The 15,847-nt window shown below is 37.3% G+C and overlaps 1 protein-coding gene across 2 annotated transcripts in view; it reads right to left on the bottom strand.

The window, feature by feature from the left end:
- The window catches only part of cue (Protein cueball), a 288,549-nt gene that overhangs the window by 16,260 nt on the left and 256,442 nt on the right, over positions 1-15,847 (bottom strand). For both annotated transcript variants that reach the window (XM_067145633.2, XM_067145634.2), the window contains 3 exons: positions 11,890-12,123; positions 7,707-7,890; positions 2,852-3,703 (listed from right to left, as the gene is read on the bottom strand). In XM_067145633.2, the coding sequence (XP_067001734.2) occupies positions 2,852-3,703; positions 7,707-7,890; positions 11,890-12,123 (1,270 nt within the window). The remainder of the gene's footprint in view (positions 1-2,851; positions 3,704-7,706; positions 7,891-11,889; positions 12,124-15,847) is intronic.

Below are 15,847 nucleotides of genomic sequence, written 5' to 3'. Positions count from 1 at the left end.
ATATTTTCAACACACTTAAAATGTACATTACAAAACCTAGTTTACTAACTACTACATTCATTTAAAATAAGCAGTATACTACCATACTGTTTATCACTGCACATTTAGTGCTCCAAAAGTGTTGTCAGCTTTACTGGATTGGAATTGCATGAATGGCACTTCTCTCCATAGATCAATTGACCCAGCATAATTTTCATTGAGTCTGTACAAATGTTTGTTTGCAGCAAGTATTTGTAGGCTCCCTATATAATGGCTTCAGAAAAGCTGGAGATTAATAGGTTGTTGTTTTCTCTTTCCAGCTCCTCTTCATCATCAACATAGTCACTGTTGTCACAATTTTGTTCTTGTAGGCTGCTGCATGGTCTTACAAAAGTTTCCACAGTAAAATCTGCTGTTTAATCTGTAGATAGATCACTGTCATCACTGATGTACAGCACAGCATCGATGTCAAAATTTCCTGTTGAACACAGATGATGATGGTTTGCAGATTAACTTTTACTTCATCAAAGTTTTCATTTTCTCAGAATATAGGAGAAAATTAGCTTTTCAGAAACACTTGTTGATTGCCTTTTTGTTTTATTTTATGTACTGGCATATGAATCCAATTTACAGCATCTAACTCAGAAATAGATTTTGCAATGTCACTTGCACTGCTTGTTTCTTCTATCTTTGCAATTATTGGTTACAGAACTAGTCTTCTATAGTGGCTCTGAAATATGCAAATCATACTTTGATTCATGGGGTGAGTAACATTGGTAATATTAGGTGGAAACCAAGCCAGTGTCACAGACTAATTAATGAGTGAGTGGCATGTAACATTGTCAAGGAATAACAAAAAATGGCATTTCTTTCTCTTCATCCTAGTACTGAAATTTGTAATCTATGTACATTCAGTTGTCTGAAGCACCAACATTTAGTTGATTAGCTTATCACCACAGGCTTTCCAAGTTTCCCCATTATACTGCCACAAAGAAAAACACTGAAATGTTCTTTGGATATTTTGCTGCCTATACAGTTTTTCCCATACAAGAACAGTGATTTGGAAGGAAATGCCCCATAAAACAAACCAGTTTCATCCATGTTCAAATGAAAACTCTCCAGTATGTTTTTAGTTTCCTCTCCCACTAAAAAACAACATAACTTGATTCCCAACACATCTGATTTGATGCAGTTTTATCTCTTTTTTTGGGAAGCTTTCCAGCCCTGCAATCGAAGCCTTGAATTCAAACTTAATTCTGTTTTTTGAAAGTTCAATGGCTTGGCTCTGCAGTAGGACCAGAAACTGCAAGGTTCTTCAAACGTGCACTTCCATAGCAGTTCATTAATTCTTTCATAGCCTGACAGGCACAATGCACATTCAAAAGAGGTCTCTGATTTTTCATGATAAATTAAAATCCCTTATTGAAAACCTCTAGGACTACCTGAAACAACAGGTTTAGTGGAACCACAGACATCCCAGAATCTTTGCTAAACTTAAGAGTCCAGCTGATGACAAATCAATGCCAAGCTCAGTCCTGACAAGTCCATGACATGGTGAACTGCTGTTATTATTCATGCCAAGGGCAGACCATTTCCCTGTTAATGTCAAATCAAGGTGTATATAGAGAGAAAAACTTGAAAAGGCTCACATAATAGTTAAAGCAGTTACACCACTTTATATATTAGGAATTAAGTGAAGAATTGCAAATGCAAAAATGAACTATCATTTTCACTGAATATGAACAGCTATAAGTAATGGGTTAGCTGGGGAATTAAAAATTTCTCAAAAACCCAGTAGCTTTAAAATTTATTTCTTCTTCTCCATTGGACCACTTCAGACAATCATTTTCTGGTCATCATCTTCGACAGGTTTTCTGTCTAAATTGCCCAGTAGCTTTTCATGTGTTCTGATCTTTCTGTTTTTGTTCCTCAACTGTAAATACCCTTTTCATTTTATGTCATTTGTCTTTTTTGGTTTTAGTCTTATTTTCATGCTTTTCTTTACATTAATTTTCTGTTTTGCTTTGCAAATCATCCAGTTATTTCTAATTCTTTGATATCCTCTCTAATTTCCTTAATCCATTCTACTTGTTGCTTCAGATTCCTCTATAGATGTCTGGACTTGATTTTTCTTAACTCTCTAATCCCAAATTCATTGCAAATTTATTCCTGAGCCTTGTGGTGGTTATTTCTATCTGGTACACTAGCAAACTCTACATTAATTTAGAAGACAAAATACTGTGTAGTCGACATACTTTGTCCTTGTGGCAGCCTCCGTATGGGGGAAGTTGTATCAATAAAAATATAAAAATTCATATTTGCTTGTTCCTTTCCAATACATTATTCCCTAGGGAACTTTTCCACCTTTTGTGTTTGTCCTGTATTCCTACTAATCTTTCATTACCGGTACTGTATTCATCTTTATCTTATATTTCTTCCCTTTTCCTGAGTTTATCTGGCTAAAGATGTCAAGATGGCCCCTCAGCGAGTATTGATGTGCGCCCTCCTCATAGCACTGGGAATCAAAAACAAGGTCCTTCGGGAATACTGACAAGATATGGATGGAGGATAAATGGGATCCATGAGGGAGCGTATCTATTTGAAGATGGCATTTTGTGTTTTCATTTCTGTCCTTTTATATCTGTTTCTATTGTTTCCTCTTCCATTCTTTTCAACCAATTATGTGCTACTTTTTATGTTCATACACTCTCTCTCTCTCTCTCTCTCTCTCTCTCTCTCTATATATATATATATCTTTTTTCCCTACTAGTTACCATTCAATGAAGGGTCTGCTTTTTGTCTTGTGTGATTACATCATATAAGATAAATTAACATACTAAATTAGAACAGTAACGGCCAGAAATCTACTTACGAGCACAATAATAAAGAAGTGGAGTTTCCTTCCCCTGGAATAGCTGTCTCCCTAAACTTGCCCCCATTTAGGCAAACGTCTTCACAGACATGGTGTTCACATCTGTTCCCATGGTAACCTATAGGACACTTGCAGTGTGGAAATCCTAATTCATCTAAAGAACAATTGCCATTGTAGCAATAATTCTTACAAAGAGACTGCTCACATTTATGACTTTCTTGCTCACATCTAAATCCACTGAATCCTCCAGGACACATGCAAAATAAATACTCTTTTGAATGGTGCTTAACTTCGGCTAAAGTACCACCATTTGCACAGTAGCCTGGACTAGCATTGGTATCAGAACCCAATACGCTCTGATCAGACTGAATGGTTGGATTTGATTCTAAACCAATCTTGTCTTTCTCTGTTGCACTTTTAGGGGTAATGTCCATATCTTTCAAACACTCATCGGACCTTATACTATTGTCCCTTGATATAAGCCCCAAGGTTGATCCACTGCTAAACTCATACGCCAGGCGCAATTCATGATCCTCATCAGGGCCTGTCGGGAGACGCCATAAGTATGCGTCCTTGTTGTTGGTCCAATAGATAGCATCTGTCGTCGTTGCAATGGACACAGGTTGATGATTGGTATATTTCATTAAAGTCTGACGCTCTAAGCCATCAAGGTTACTGCTTTCAATGCTGAAGTGAATACCAGGCCTATCATCACACCAAAATAATCTTTGTGACTTCTGATCAACAGTAATGTCTGTTGGATTACTTAGGCCTGAAATAATGACTTTGCGGTTTGTACCATCCAAAGAAGAGCGTTCAATTGTTCCATCCTTCGTTGTCCAGAAGAGAGTTCTGAAAAGAATACAACACACACAAATATTACAAGTGAAATATAAGAAACACAAAAGTTTACAAACAATTTTATACAAGAAGGAAAAGCAACCATGACTAGAAAATGTTACACTATCTTATAAAAGCTGCAAATTTTGATGTCTTCTTAAATCACACCATTTAAAACAGTGGCTTATTTTTAAAAACAAATATGAACTTTAGTCGTAGACAAAATTAGACTGCAACTTCTTATGGCAATTTTTGGACATTATGTATGTATGTATGTATGTATGTATGTATGTATTGTTATGAATAAAACAGTTTGTTTTATCTCTGCAGGACAACCCAATAAATGTGTGCATGCATGCACACACAAGTATACACATACAATTCAATTCAACATGAACGACCAGACTGCACTAATTGATGGCTATTTCCAAGTCTCTGTTCTCTTCACAGAGGGCAGCCAGTTAGGTGGTCTACCTGGACAGAGTTATCATTCTTATTGACAGGCTCGTCTTACTTTCAATAATCCTCCAAGTCCAGTCGCCCCATACAGCAAGGTTTGAACTCAAGTCTGCTGACACCGACAACACACTATGATTGTTCCTTGGTTCTATTTAGAAAGTCCAGTAATTTACACAGTCAAACACAGGGAACAATTACACAGCAACAGTTCAACAGTGTTGAACAGCAGGACAATACTCCTCAGAACAACGACCATTAACACTGTTCCAATTGCATTCAGAACAGCTGGTCCACATGCTGGCTCTACATGGTCCTCAGTTCATGGAAGTACACACAGTTATCAGTTCTGTATGCAACAATACTCTGACTCCGGCAGAGCACAGACTAACCAGCACTATTGCCATAAAGCTCCAGTCACTCACTCAACGTTGGTACACAGACAGTACTTCAAAGGCAGTACATACACCATACTTCGTAAGACGCTTAACACTCTGACACAACAACCACAACAACTCCTTGTTCAGACTCCGGTGGGACCGCTGTCACCCCAGCCCAGCCACCAAACTCCAACACTCACCCCAACACAAAGACTCCAACTCTGACTATTTGCGACTAGCCTCCTTTTATATATCTGGTGACGAGTACCGAAATATTTGCAATATTGCTAGAGAGGAAACATTCTCGCTACACTTCCCAGAAAGTGCGCAAGTAAACCAGACAAAGAGAACAATATGCGGAAAGACCGGTCATGCCCTCAGACTGGGAACTCCCAGTTGACTCGCTAGTTCCTTCCAAGAAGTACCGAATGGGGCTATGACAGGCCTAGCGCGTAACAATATGTAATACATGATATCATTTATACCTGTGCTGAAGTATCAGTTGCTGGTTTGTTTTTTGTTTTGTTTTTTGTAAATTTTATTGCTCATATTCACATCACAGCAAACTCTTTCTGAAATAAAAAAATAAAAATATTATCTGCACTTTGTTTCATCACTGCTTATTACCAATCATCAGAGATTAGGTGCTGAATAGAAAAGTCAGGGTGGCATTTCCAAGGATGCTGAAGCTATTCAAGTGCTGCAATCTAGCAATTTATCCTTCCAATGTAAATTAAGAATAGTGAGATGGTGTTATGTATTCCCAAGAATATTGTATGGAGTCGAGTCCTGGACCTTGACGCAAACATCAAGTGAGGAACTGGAAGCCTATGAAATGGACTGTATCATCTGATACTCAGGATTTCTTAGACAGACCACATCAGCAATGACACTGTTCTGGAAAGAATAAGGAAATAGAAAGAGATTCTTTTGACAGCAAAATCTCAAAAACTGGAGTATTTAGGGCATATCATGCAGAACATGCAAAATTATGCTTTACTAAAATTGATTCTCAAAGGGAGGATAGAAGAAAATAGAATATCTGAAAGAAGAATTTCTTGGCTGAAGAACTTCAGAACATTTTTCAGTACAAGTTCAGAGGGACTTTCCAGATCAGTTATGAATGAAGGATGGGTTGCCATGCTGATAGGCACACCAAGAAGAATTGAAATAACGAGAAATACTTATGCAACAATACTGTTAAGTTATTAAATAGAACTCTCCTCACAATCACTTTTATCCTTTTATGCACCTAAAGAACTGCTGTGACCAAACAAGTACAATTTTTCAAACTGATCGGTGTTTAATTTCTAGTATAAAACTGTCTCAAAAACAACCATGTAGTCTAATATAGCAAAACTATGGATCTACAACAATAGGGACTTCCGAATGTCTCAAACGTAAATCTATTTTTGAAAAGAATACTTCCTACTATGTTCCACAATTCTGTCCATTTTGGTCCAATTGGTCCGTATTGACTGTTTTTGAATTTGTGAGCTGATTAAGAGAACTGAAGGTTCTCAAAACGTGCACTCTTAGAATTAATGTAAACAACTATCTTTGTGGTTGTACATTTAGGCATTGACAGGGCAGATCCAATAAAAGAAACACTAATCCTACTATGTTGTCAAGTGGTTTATTGGAAAACAAACCACTAGTTACCTGTCCATACCTATGTACATCCTTGCACATTTCCCTGTAATACTGCAATATTATGTGCTGTAATAAGATATGAAATTAACTACCTTACATCTTTTATTTGAATTTTTCTCTCCTACTTGAAACAGTAATCAATTTCACAAGGTTTTCTATATTAATACTCATAAACACTAAAATGTCAACGTCAGAAACTGAAGATTTGAAATTCCAAATGGGCTAAGTGCTAAAATCAACATTTAAATATATTAGCAGAAACCCTCCCGTATATTTCACACTGTATGAATACAGCAGAATATCTCAGTTTCAAACTATAGAACCAGAAAATGTGTATTGCAACTCGTACTTTCATTGAATATGTACTAACATAACAAAAATAATTTTTTAAATGGGCAAAGTACATTTAGTTACTTCTTTTGCTCTTTATGTAAATCAAGAAATAAATAAATAAATAAATAAATAAATAAATACCAGTATTTAACCAAATTCAAATGAAAATAATATACAAAGAACATTCTGACGACAATTTTAAAAAATCGCACATTACTATCAAAATCCACATTTTAGAGGACTACAGTTTACTACAGACTATAATTTTCTACAATAGTATTCAAAATGTTAATGCTGTGCAGATGTTATTTGCGTGTATGCTCATCTAACCTTAAATGACTTCAGATGGATTGCCTGGATGCTCTATTGTAGCTTGGGAGGAATTTAATCTTTTTTCTTGTCTTTTTCTTTCTTTGTTTTTCTAGTTGCTTTACGTCGCACCAACACAGATAGGTCTTATGGCAACAATGGGACAGGAAAGGCCTAGGAATGGGAAGGAAGCGCCCGTGGCCTTAATTAAGGTACAGCCCCAGCATTTGCCTGGTGTAAAAATGGGAAACCACAGAAAACCATCTTCAAGGCTGCCAACAGTGGGGTTCAAATCCACTATCTCCCAGATGCGAGCTCACAGCTGCGCGCTTCTAACCGCACGGCTTACTTGACTTTTAATCTTAACTAGTCATGATTATGTTTCTTCTGAATGACTGTTACAGCCACTTGCAGGTTTTCTCTCCATTGCTTGAGGTATGAGCCATGGTAACTAAATTTATATGGTGGTTTCAAACCCAATCGTCAGCAGTCTTGAAGGTGAATTTCCATTGTTTCCCATTATTGCATGAGGTAAATGTACCTTGATTAAACCACAGCCAGTCCTAGTCCTTTCATATCCTACCGTCATTGAAAACCTGCAGAGTGGGCCTACTCCGTGGTAGCAACTGGACTTAGCGTATACTATATAAACATTCCAAACCCACTGGACATTTTCCCAATCCCACTTGAAGGCAGGAATATGAAATTCACATTAGCATTTATGAACTTAGCTCATTTCATAAGGCATTGGCCTCAGTACTTACCTCCTTTAGCCATCTTTTTTTTTTTTTTTTTTTTTTTTTTCAAAACATGGTTCTTAGCCCCTTTGGAATTTCAAGTCTTCAATTACTGAAGGAGATGAGTAAATTGTGCAATGAACTCACCGACTACAAACATCCAATGCAATGCCTGATGTACTTTTATTAACAGGATGCAGTTGCTCTCTATTTCTGTCCGATACATTTAAATGTAGCAGTAAAATAGATTTACCACCACCATTAGTCCAGTACAGTGTGTCACTTACATGATCATAGGCAATACCAAGCACTCGATGCATCATATCATCCTCTAAAAACAAATTAGGATTACAGAAACTGTACAGTAAAAGCAGAAAGCACTTGAAACATTAATGACAAAATTATGAAATTTATAGCTTCTTAAAAAAATAAAAAATAAAAAATTATGTGCAATTAAAATGTCAAATATGGGTACATTCCAATGTCTTACTGTCAAGTATCAACAGAATATTCATTTTCACAGGCCTAGGTGTTTTACAGTTCTCAGTCTATTTTTTTCCTTGAGGGTCGGGGCTTAGTCTGTCTCTCATTTATTTATTTTTCCCCAGAATAAGTCTCTTTCCCAATTTTCTTGCCTTCAACAGGTGAAGAATTTCAAAATTAAGGAGTTGAAGTAGAAGAACTGTGTGAGGTGTTATTCTCAAAATAAATGAAGGTATGTGGATTGTCTTATTAATATATTAAAAGGTATGATTAATATTTAACTTCTTTCTGAAGTTTCTTATGATGAAAACATCCATGTAATGAACATAGATATTGGAGTTACATTTTTCAGGAGAGAGATTTAAAACAGACATTTTCTGTAATGTACTTTGTCATTTTCTAATATTGTTTCTTTTCCCTTCAGGTTTCATATTGGAATGGATGGCTAATCTGTAAATTGAAGTATTAATAATGGGACAGTGCAACTTTAGAACCGATTGGCTATTTAAAAAGGACAGGAATAGACATTTGTTGTCAACATGGGCATCAGGACACCGTGGAACAAAAGTATTTTGCAAACTCTGTGTGTACTAATATAGCTGGTCCGTTATTGGACATTATAAATTTTCCAGCTAACTCATTCCTGGTTGCCAACGTTTCACCCCAGTGTGCTAAGTTGGGCTCATCAGTTGGAAAATAGTACACCTAGCAGAGTCTCATTTCATCAACCCATTAACCCCCACATTGTTTTAACATAATTTTAATTTAATTTGTATTCAAGTAGTCTTTAAGAGGATCAATGTACTTGCAAATAACGTGTTCAGAAACTTAGCGATTCACCTAAGCTTAACAACAGCTGAAGATGTTCCCAAGTGAGAGCGAAACGTACTGTTTACAAATAATAATTTGCTAAAAAGCAAATAAAAAGTATAAAAAAGGTGGAAGATTTTCAATTATTGTAACTCTCTGTGAGTGGTATGTTCCGAGATGTCAGCGGAGAGATAGGGTGGAATGACATTAGTAGACGAATAAGTTTGAGTGGCGTTTATAAAAGTAGGAAATATCACAATATGAAGATAAAGTTTGAATTCAAGAGGACAAACGGGGGCAAATATTCATTTATAGGAAGGGGAGTTAGGAATTGGAATAACTTACCAAGGGAGATGTTCAATAAATTTCCAATTTCTTTGAAATCATTTAGGAAAAGGCTAGGAAAACAACAGATAGGGAATCTGCCACCTGGGCGACTGCTCTAAATGCAGATCAGTATTGATCGACTGATTATTGATATCTCGGTTTGTTTTGTATTGTGGTTCAGGTTACTGTTTATGTTGCCGAATAGCCGCGTGAGAGCTTGGTTGGTTAATTGGTTGGTGATTGAAGAAGGGGGCACCTCGGTGTGTGAATATATTTGTGTTAGGGAAGGTCGGGGAAGGGGGGAGAGAACAATGTGGCCCCCGGTACGTTTAGGAATCGGCCATTCGGCCCGCCCGCAAATTAATTTGAGCACCCCTGATATAAATGATCGAAAATTGTTTTCTCCGTAACATTTGTTATATAATATGTATCGATAGGATTACTAATAACATATACATTTGAAAATTAAAGTTTAAGCCTTCCCTTTAAACTATCATTTCACCTAGCGTGAATAAAATTATTTATAGTCTAGACCAGGGACGGCGAACCTATGACACACGCGCCGCTAGGTGACACATGAACAAGACTTTGGCACATCAGACAACATACTAACATATTTTAATGTTTTAACATGTAATAAATAGGTCGAAAATCTAGCAACATAGCATATTATGCTTTAATAAAGAAGTATGTCTTAATTAATTCTATGACCACATTTTTTTACAAATTTAATTATATTAAAGCAAATATATACCTTATTCTTAAAATGTACCTCTTTTTAAAAATGTAATTTTCAGTGATATTTGCAAAATAAAATCATGAAATATTCAGCCGAATGGATTTGTATGTAATTCAATGTAATACCTACTGGTAAATGAAATCAAATGAGGGGTTTCATGATGATTTTAAAGTACTGTAAATTAACCGTTGGCACACTAGGCAGTAAAAAGTAATAAACAAGACCTTAATTGACACGCTAGTCGGTAAAGGTTTGCCATCCCTGGCCTAGACTATAGTGCCCGATGCCCTGACTTCACATACGGTACCGGTACGAATTTTCATTACATTCGTCGAAACTAGAATATGCGATTTTCAATACACGCGGCACCGTTGAAAAATGCGGATGCCTGTCTACTTCCTGGATTTTAATTTTGTCTTCATTTAGTCAGCGATTTCATAACCACACGATTATGTTCCTAATCGGTACATAAGACTATCACGCGACAAATATTTCTACCCTTTACTGTGTCGATCAACAATACATTTTTAACTTCAGAATGGAAAGCGAAATAAAAGCACGAACAGGCTTACTGGGTTATTCAACAATATCAATGAAAACCGGAGAGCAAAACTGAACTTTCCTGAGGCTAACGCCTTGCTTCCCGAGTAAAGTTCAGGAATTCAAGGCCATTTCCCATTTTCGCGCAACTTTCCCCGATTTGCTTCCTGTGGCGAATCTCTGTTGGAAGACACGTTCCTTTCATAAGGCACGACAAAGAACCTTTTCAGCGATAGGAAAAAAGTGATCATGTTAAGCGGTAATAATGAAAATTTGTGACGCGGTAAGTGACGTATTTTTATATAGATTTAACAAGACTTCAATTGGGGCTTAGAACTTACGATGTGCTAAGCGAAAAATCGTCTGAATGAAGAACGCACTAACGAGGTTTCACAGTATTTTCTCCCATCTAGTTAAATTCCTATGTAAATTTATAGCGAAAAGGTTATCATTACTGGCGCTTGAAATATGTTTTCATGACACATATGAGGTTAAGTTAGGTTAGGTGATGCTGTTTGAATAATAAAACAAACGTTTACCAAAGAAGTCACTGGAGTGATACTACTACAATGTTTCAGAATTAAATTGAACATACGCGTTCACGTTGACTCGGAAGATAAAAAAACGAAAGAGTAAACTGTAGACTGAAAATACACGAAAATGCAAGTTTTGAACAAACTGATTGCCGTTACCGATTTTAATGTGTGTGAGGTTTTTACGAGACCTTTACGAAAAATTGGATATAACGACAGTCCGCTATAGCGATTAAATTTGTCGACGATGTGCATTTTCGCTATAACGGACTTCTACTGTATTGCAACAATTACTGTACTCTGGTGAGATTGAGCTTCTACAAGATGCATGTACCTACTTAACCAGCAGACATCTATGCAGTACATGTTCTACTGAAATGTGCAGAGATTGCAATCTCCTGTCAGTTGCAGTTTGCATAGGATTGTGTAAGTCAAGTCGCAAGTTATGGAAACAAATCCACTTTCATACAATTACAGGAAGACTCCATCCCCCAAGTTTTGCAGATGCAGTCTGTCTCCTGCTCAGAAGAGCAAACATAGTAATTTTCAGTTCTTTTTTTAATGTCAGGTAGTAGGTGAAATTGAATAAATATGTTTTAGAATGTGTTAATAAATAATTAAATTATTAAACAGTCATTATTGTATTCTATATAATATATGTAAAACTGTAAAAAAAATGAACAACCTATCTTCAACAGTTTGTTCATAAAATTGACAGTCGAAAAAGTATGCTGCTGTGTATTCAACGTTTAATATAATGAAAAATGTTGAATAGAATACCTCTAACCACTATTTTTCCACTACTTGAAAATTTAAAAATACCTTTCTTGCTGTCCATTTTCACATAGCATGCCCCACATACATAATCACTTAAAAAAGATACAAATCACTGACTGACCTTTCACAAGCTCTGTAATCTTATCATTGTCGTTCAGGTCCACTTCGTATATTGAGCTGTATGCATTGGGTTGTACGGTACTCACAAATATTCTATTACGAACTGGATCGAAAGCAAGTGCTCGGATGTCCATCTCATCTGGCAGGTGAATAGTACGAATCTTACTAACACCTTTTTGACTACCTCTGCTGACGCTGAGCAACTCGATGTTATTGTTAACAGCTATGGCAAGATCTGAAAGCAAACAAACACTATTATTAGCGAAGATTTTTCATGCAAACGAGATACAGATGTAAAAGAACACGTCACAAAGTAATCATGGAAGAGAAAAGGCTCATATATATAGACAGTAACATGAAAAGGAATACATTACTTTCCAGTTGGGATCGTTTTCTCCTTGTGTGTTAGTCCTGTGTTCCTAATCTTTTACTAACTGTATTACGGTAATATTAATTAATAGAGAAATGTACACTCAAGTTTGAGCATTAAATAAATTTCACATTTTAGTCTTTGCTATAGTCTGTAATTGTCCTGGTTCTTTTCGTGCATGTTATGATGTGATATCTTCTACACTTCTGTCCACACAAAATACACTTACAATCTTCGTCTGGCTCATAGAACTTCTGGTTTACGCATACCTTGTGGTGAAACCCATGTATGGAGAGTCGTGTTATCACGTGGCGCTGTGTTGCACTCTCTAGTCCATCTATCGTCCATCATCGCTGGTGAGGCGTAGAAGTCGAGGTCGATTTCACTTTTCTTCCTTTCCCTGATGTTTACTAGTGCCCTGCTTGCTTCCGTTGATTGTAGGTAGAACTGTGATCGTATGTCTTCTATGAAATACGTCTCCCGCAGCATTTCGTATACCATCCGGGATGGCGCTGTCTTTCCGACTCGGGTAATCCTCTTCATGAACATTGCTTTTATTCTTTCTATTCTCATCAGTTCTCCGATCTTCAGCTTTTCCCACACGATCTCAATTCCATATGTTATCACTGGCACTACTGTCGTCTTGAAAAGTCTCATCGCCGTGCTGATTGAAAGGTTTGAAATGTTTTGGATGCTGTATGAGGCTCTGATTGCTGCTGCCGTTCTTTCTTGAATATGTATACCAAAGGACGCCGCCGTTGTCTGTAGTGTTATTCCCAAATATTTGTAATTTCGTACCTTTTGTAATGGCTTTTGGTGTAATGTTATGTTGTCTTTGGGCGTTGATTTCCCACCTTTTCTGAAGGTCATTTGTACTGTCTTTTCTTCATTTATCTGTAGGCTGTTTTCCTCCACCCAGGTCTCTAGTCTGCGGACTGCCCTTTGCACATCCTCCTTTTCTTTCGCTCCGATCAGCATGTCATCTGCGTATAGGATCAGCTCTGCTTTTGATCCTTCCTCTACTATGCGGTTCACATCTGCTGTATAAATGTTGAAAAGTGTGGGACTCATGGGATCCCCTTGCATAACTCCGTTCGTCTGTATTATGTCTTCAGAAATCTCTACGTTGTTGTTTATTCGGATTATGTTCCTCCGTAGACATGCTTCAACTATTCTCACTAGTGGGTCTCTCTCGCCGATTGTCAATTTAATTTTCTCGATTAGCTTTCGCCTGTCGATTGAGTCGAATGCCTTCTTGAAATCAACAAAGACTGCGTGATATTTCCCTCCTTTGTGTCTTAAGGCTTCTTCTACCTGATTTATTAGGTATTTCACTGCCTGGACCGTGCTCCTGCCTTTCATAAAACCGAATTGATTTTCTGGAATGTACCCACTGAAGGCTTCCAGTAATCTTTCATTTAGTATCTTCGTGAAAACTTTAAAGGATGCATTTTCTAGTGCTACTCCTCTAAATGAGTCTAGTGATGTTCTGCTCCCTTTTCCTTTGAACAATATCTTTAGAGTCGCTGTGTTCCATCCCTCTGGTATCTTCCCAGTCTGTATACATTTGTTCATTAGGTCTTTCCACAGTTCTTCCATCTCGCCAAGTGAATCTTTTAAGTGTTCCATGTAAATTTTGTCTGGTCCTGCGGATTTCTTGTTTCTCCCTCCTTGTATTGCTTTCCTAATTTCATACGTTGTTATTGGCTCCACAGCATGCGCGGGTTCTGCTGTTTCTATGTCATATGCTTGCTTCAGCCCTTCCTTATTCAGTATGTTCGAGAAATGATGTTCCCACTTCTCCATATGAATTTCTCCTGTTGCAATTGACGTCTTCTTTTTCAGCGCTATGTATGGGTCTGATTTTGCTTCCTCGGCTTGTTTCCTTCCTTGTTTCTCTGTATATTCTTCTTTTTTCTTTTTTATTAGTTCTTTATATTTTTTCCTTTTCTCTGCATATGCTGTTAAGTCTTCTGGGCGTCTGTATAATTTTGCTGCATTCAGGGCCTTTAGAGTTGCTTTTCTTTTCTTGTAACACTCTTGGTCAAACCAAGCTTGTGCGTGTCTTCTTTCCTTTACTATAATAGCTTTCGTTATTACTTTGGTGGCTGTTTCTAGGGCTTCTTCTAGTCTTTCTTCTTCTATTAGGTTTCTAGCTTTCCCGATGTTTTCCTCGCTTTCTTCTACTGTTTCCCGCTGGATTTTTCTAGTATATATACTTGGTCTTTTTGCTTCCTTCCTCTTTTGTTGGATTTCCATGCGTAGGCGTGTCATTATAGGTATGTGTTTCCTTATTGGTGCTGCCAATGAGTTCCATAGGCCTTCTTGTTTACACAATTGTAGTTGTACTCCTCTAAAAAATAGTAGGTCGATGGCACTATGACCGTTATGTGCAAAGTAGGTTGGTGTTTCTTTTTTGTTCGCTATTTTGAAGCCTTCTTCTTCCAGTGTCTCAAGAAGGATGCGAGTTTTGGTATTTTCTTTGTCTATCCTGCAGTTAAAATCTCCGGCAATTATAACGTTCCTTTCTGCTTTCGTTTGTTCTATGGCTATAGATATTTTATCCATTATGTTTTCTATAGGTGTATTTGGCTGAATATAAATTCCTATTATCGTAATTTCTGATGTGATTATTGTGACCATGTTTTCCTCCTTGATTATTCGCTTGATATCTCCCAGTTTCCCTTTTATGAAGATTGTGACTCCCCCTGCTGGTCTTCCTTCCGTCGGGGTCGCTAGCGTGTGTATACCATAGTAACCTTGCAAGTCCATTGGTTCCGTGAGGAATGTCTCTGTCAGTATCATAACATCTGTGTCGTCTATTGTCTTCTGTGATATGTGGGGTATTGCGTTTCTTATTCCCTCTACATCCCATAATAATACACTTATTTCCGTGCTCGACCAAGGTCCCTTCTTCTTTGGCAATTGGGTGAGATGTTTACTGGAGTTCCACCCTTCGTTCTTCCTCTGGTCTCCTATCATATCTCCGAAAGCGAAATCTTCTGACTTTTATTCCCGGTGGCCAGAAATCCGCGCTCTGTGCATCTTCCAGATAGATATATGGGAAACCGACCTTAAAAGCTTTTCTGTCTCCCAGTGTATGAAGTTCTTCACATTCTATGTGTCCTATGATGCCATTCCTTTCCAAGAATTTTCTTATATTTGTTGCCGTGGTGCTCTGTTTAAGCCGACCTACGTGCAGCCATGCCATTTTTTCTGCCGCTTCTAGTTCACCGTCATCATTTTGTCTTTGATTGGTTAAGGGCGATATGTTATTCCATTTGTTTCTCGTTTCCCTTATTGTCTCTCTCTGGCGAATTTGATTCTTCTCTTCGCGTGTACTAGTGCTTGTTTCATCCAATGCATTTTGTGCTGTCCTGACCGTGTGGTTTATTTCTGTTGTAATTTTGCTTTTTAGACTTTGGTTAACTTTTTGCTCAATTATTTGATCTAGCTTGTTTTCCAGGAATTCCATTATGCTTTCTAATTTCTCATTTACGGTCTCGACATTTATTGTCGTCTGCTTGACTATAGCGTTATTGCGTTTCTTGCCTTGTGTTATTGGAAATGTAGGATTTGCTGCGTGTTG

Source organism: Anabrus simplex, chromosome 4, assembly GCF_040414725.1.
Source record: "Anabrus simplex isolate iqAnaSimp1 chromosome 4, ASM4041472v1, whole genome shotgun sequence".
Classification (NCBI taxonomy): Eukaryota; Metazoa; Arthropoda; class Insecta; order Orthoptera; family Tettigoniidae; genus Anabrus; species Anabrus simplex.
Note: the sequence above shows the minus strand (reverse complement) of the source record. Positions and strands in the feature narration are given on the sequence as shown.